Here is a 4,153-nt window from a genome sequence, read left to right as displayed (position 1 = left end):
CCACAAAGAAGAAACAGTTGTCGTGGTGATTCTGAGTTTTTTTTTTGTAAATTACGACGGTATTAAATTATAGCATTCTTTATTACTTTCGGATAATAAAAGAAACACACAACGCAATTTTGGCACGTTGTATGAAGAAAGCCATGTTTAATCATAGATTGCGGAATTAATGCAATCGCGAAGTGTTTGAAATACGCTGTTTTTATGCACTTTGGCATTGGATTTCGGTATTGTCAAAACATATTCATCACAGATGTATAAAAACTTTCTTATCTGGATTATGCACCAACCAACTCTTAGAGTCAGAGCCATACTAAAAACAGCAGATAGAACACTTGGTTCTTGTAAATTGTGACAATCGTAGTCGAAATGACTAATTGGGATAGTTTAAAACTCAAAAACAGAAGGTAAATTTAAAGTCAGCGTACAATTTGAAGTGGATTTAAAAATAAGCCGAAGGAAAAAATCGAAGGTGCCATTTTTGTCACGCAGTTGCAATTGCTTCTATCAAACTATGCTCTACCAATTTATACTGTGCATAGTAGTTCGGATGTGGTTCGCATTAGCCAGGTTCTGCATCACCATTGTTTGTCGATTTTAACTTGAATTCCTAATACGTTAAATGCATTTTATAAAAGGTATGCAACATATGTATGTATATATTAATATTTATTTTATTTAATTATGTATCCCGCGATAATCCGGCCTCGCGGTATATCGAGGACGTCGTGTGGTTCTCTTCATTCGTACGAGACATCCGTTTACCGACATGATCGCAAAACTAATACATTTAGCAACTTTGAAAAAACAGACCTGGCTCGATTACGTCAAGTGGACGACGTGCTTTGCTATATTGTAAAAATTCAAATAGTTCAAATACGATCGAGATATCGAAATTATATGCCATGTGTTCGGAATATATTATATCTAAACGTCTTGAAACTGGTGGTCTTCACGATTACGAAATGTATCTGATAGTCCTTATGTCAATTGTGCTAAGAGAAACCTCTACTTTATAATATGACTATTTTTTATATCAATCATTTTATACATTAGAACACATTAATAACTACATACTCGGTAAAGAACTAACATTTTTTGCTAATTTGTTATAAAATTACTTGTCCAGTTGTTGAGTTCTTTTTAAATATATTTATATATTCTAAATTTATATTGAAATTTTTAAACAGAAATTTTACATATTTACCATCCAAATAACACTAATCTACATTTTAAATATAAAATGAAAAGTTGTTTTTCTTGATAGCAGTTTGAAAATAATTAGTTAATTTAATGCACGATGTCATTGAATTATTTGTGGGAAAATTAATCACTATAGCTCTTTCATACTATAAATGAGTTACCCGGAGTTACTTATTGTGCATAAGATTTAGAGAATCAATAATTTTACTAAAATTTCAACAGCCTAATAAAAAAGAAGTTTTTCGGGTTCGTCATTGATTTCTTCGGAGTTTCATTTCACGGAATGCTTTTTGCCTCTCTTAACTTTTTAATAATACATTTTCCTTTTTCATTAAAAATTTGTATACTATCGCGTAGCAATATAATGTCGCAGCTAAATTTTATGTTTTTATAAATCAATTCTTTCTCTATTTATTATATTGATGCTTATTAGAGATGCTGCCATCAAATCACCGATCAACCGATCATTTTGTAAAAAAATATCTAGTATACATATATCCGCGATCGTATTATCATTTTTTCTTGAATATTTGTAGTATTTATTATGTTGCTCACGATTATGCTCTTTTTATAAAATTGATCCAATAGATGCAATTTATTTTTGAGCGTGTTTTGAGCCTGAGTACGCATTTACGAAAGATTACGAAAGTTTATATTATAATATATATTATATATTACGAAAGTATATATTAAAATGAAATGTTGTTTTTCTTTATCTCAGTTAGAAAAAAAATAGTTAATTTAATGCTCTTTTATACTATATTGAGTTACCCGGAGTTTACTTACTATAAATTAGATTTAGAGAATCAATAATTTTACTAAAAAATTTCTACAGCCTAACAAAAAAGAAGCTTTTCGGGTTCGCCGTTGATTACTTCAGAGTTTCATTTAACGGAATGCTTTTTACTTTTCAACTTTTAATCCTTTTACATTAAAAATACTATCGCGTAGCAATATGATGCTGCAGCTAAATTTTATGTTTTTATAAATCAATTCTTACTTTATTTATTGGATTGATGCTCATTAGAAATGTTGCCATCAAATCTCCGATCACCTCATTAAAATGATAAATCAATATTTTTTTGCTTGCAGGATTACGTACATCTGCATTCTTGTATATTTTTATTCTTTATTGAATATTTGTTGTATTTATTATGTTGCTCAAAGAGCACAGTCTCTTTGTATAAAATCCAATTGATCTAATTTATTTTTGATCGTGTTTTAATACCGAGTACGGATTTATAAAAAGATTACGAAGACATCCACGACCTTCTAATTCTGTGTTATCAATTGCGTTCGATTTTGTAACTTATAATTATAAATTTTACAATTTCAAATGCAATCTTACCATCTGAGTTGGGAAGAGGTTGCTGGGGTTGAGATTAGAATTCTCCATCAGACAGTTGATATAGGTGAGGATCAAAGATTCTCTTGTGTGTCTTTGTTGGAAAGAATCCACCTGGATGTGGTTTAGAGCACAGGCATGTACTTTGTTACCGTAGCATTCATTTGGACCATGATGACATTCGAATTCTACGTCTGATCCGCGCGTCTGGTGCTGGAAACATCATAATATATTTTTATTCATGATAGTAAATAAATTTTGCTATGTCTTAAAATACCATTGGCATTACAAGGATATAAATAGTTTATTTAAAAATTTATTATTTGTATATTAATTGGAGCTTACCGTAGATTTTCCATAAGGAATTAAGTTCAAGCGTACGCTGTTCTTGAGTGAGTTCTGAAGAGATGGATAAAGTTGGGTGTTGATGAATTTTTTGCTGTCAGGGCACAAAGACTCGTAGTACACGTCCACATTTACCTGAAATTAATAATTTTTAAATTAGTTTTATTGGTTTCATCATTATTAATTATTAATATTAATAAAATATTTAGAAAGAATACGCTTTCTAATTAAATACCGCGTCTTTTAGAAAATCTTGATCGAATATTGAATAAATTTAAGGTTTGTTTGAAAAGCACCGATTCGTCATTGCGTTGATTACATTTTATTAAATCCAATCATGCCATTTTTTCGCAGTTAACAATAAAAAGAAATTTTTGTAACACTTTTTTAAAACTTCTTGTTATTGCCTAACTCGATATAGGTAACTTCATACAACCTTCCATAAAGCCAAGCCTCTACATAGGGTAAGTCCCGTAACGGCGGACGGCACCTAGCGCCGGACACTCTATTTAATACGTATTATTTAAGTGAGTATAAATCTTCTTATTTCAAACAGTAAACATTGATATTTCTTGTGAGAATTGACGTAATTTATTCTAATTATTTAATTTTGTTCCGTATGAGTGCTAACGGTCACTACTTATCCCCATTTTTCGTTTTTCCTAGTCAAAGAATGAAACGCTTATGATGAATGCTTTAGCTGAGAGCATCGGTGCGGCCCAGCCACAATGGTGGATGAATAGTGATTTTTTTTGCAATATCTAAGAATATTCGTCAAACACACATGTGCAGACATGCCAGAGTGTGGAGATGGCTACATATGTGTTCAATGCGGGTTAATTTGAATTGTCCGGTACTAGGTGCCACTTTTTAAAATCATATTTTTTGTTACCAAAGTTTGATTGATAGTATTAATTATTTTTCAGCAAAGGTTACGTTTTTGTTAATTTGGTTTGATTTCTACCTTTGTTATCTAACATTAGTCATAATTTAATTAACATTTCGTAAAACATTTTTTGATTTATTTATAAATAACCTTACGTGTCCGCCACTCGGGGACTTCTCTCTACACCTAGCAACTAATTATAATTTCCTAGAGCAAATTCAACTTCAGAAGCATACATATGATTTAATAACAATATTGGATGATTAAAATGATTTGATATCGATCATTATTTCCTCATTGACCAAGCGTGGTCCGTGGCGTGTATTAATCCGAAATCAAACTATTGGAATATATATCCAGTCGATTGCCTCGCC

At 30.9% G+C, this 4,153-nt stretch overlaps 1 protein-coding gene across 1 annotated transcript; it reads right to left on the bottom strand.

Annotated features, from left to right (window-relative positions):
* Positions 1-2,551: 2,551 nt before the first annotated feature.
* On the bottom strand, positions 2,552-3,028 carry LOC113363908 (GILT-like protein 1; the record flags this gene model as incomplete). The annotated part of the gene is made up of 2 exons (XM_026606392.1): positions 2,552-2,761; positions 2,894-3,028. Coding segments are annotated over 2 exons (345 nt in total), but the record flags the coding sequence as incomplete, so codon positions are not given.
* Between the last annotated feature and the right edge of the window lie 1,125 nt (positions 3,029-4,153).

This window comes from Ctenocephalides felis, unplaced genomic scaffold (assembly GCF_003426905.1).
Source record: "Ctenocephalides felis isolate EL2017-DRISC unplaced genomic scaffold, ASM342690v1 CF-g0.4_SCAFFOLD_00363, whole genome shotgun sequence".
NCBI classification, from domain to species: Eukaryota; Metazoa; Arthropoda; class Insecta; order Siphonaptera; family Pulicidae; genus Ctenocephalides; species Ctenocephalides felis.
Note: the sequence above shows the minus strand (reverse complement) of the source record. Positions and strands in the feature narration are given on the sequence as shown.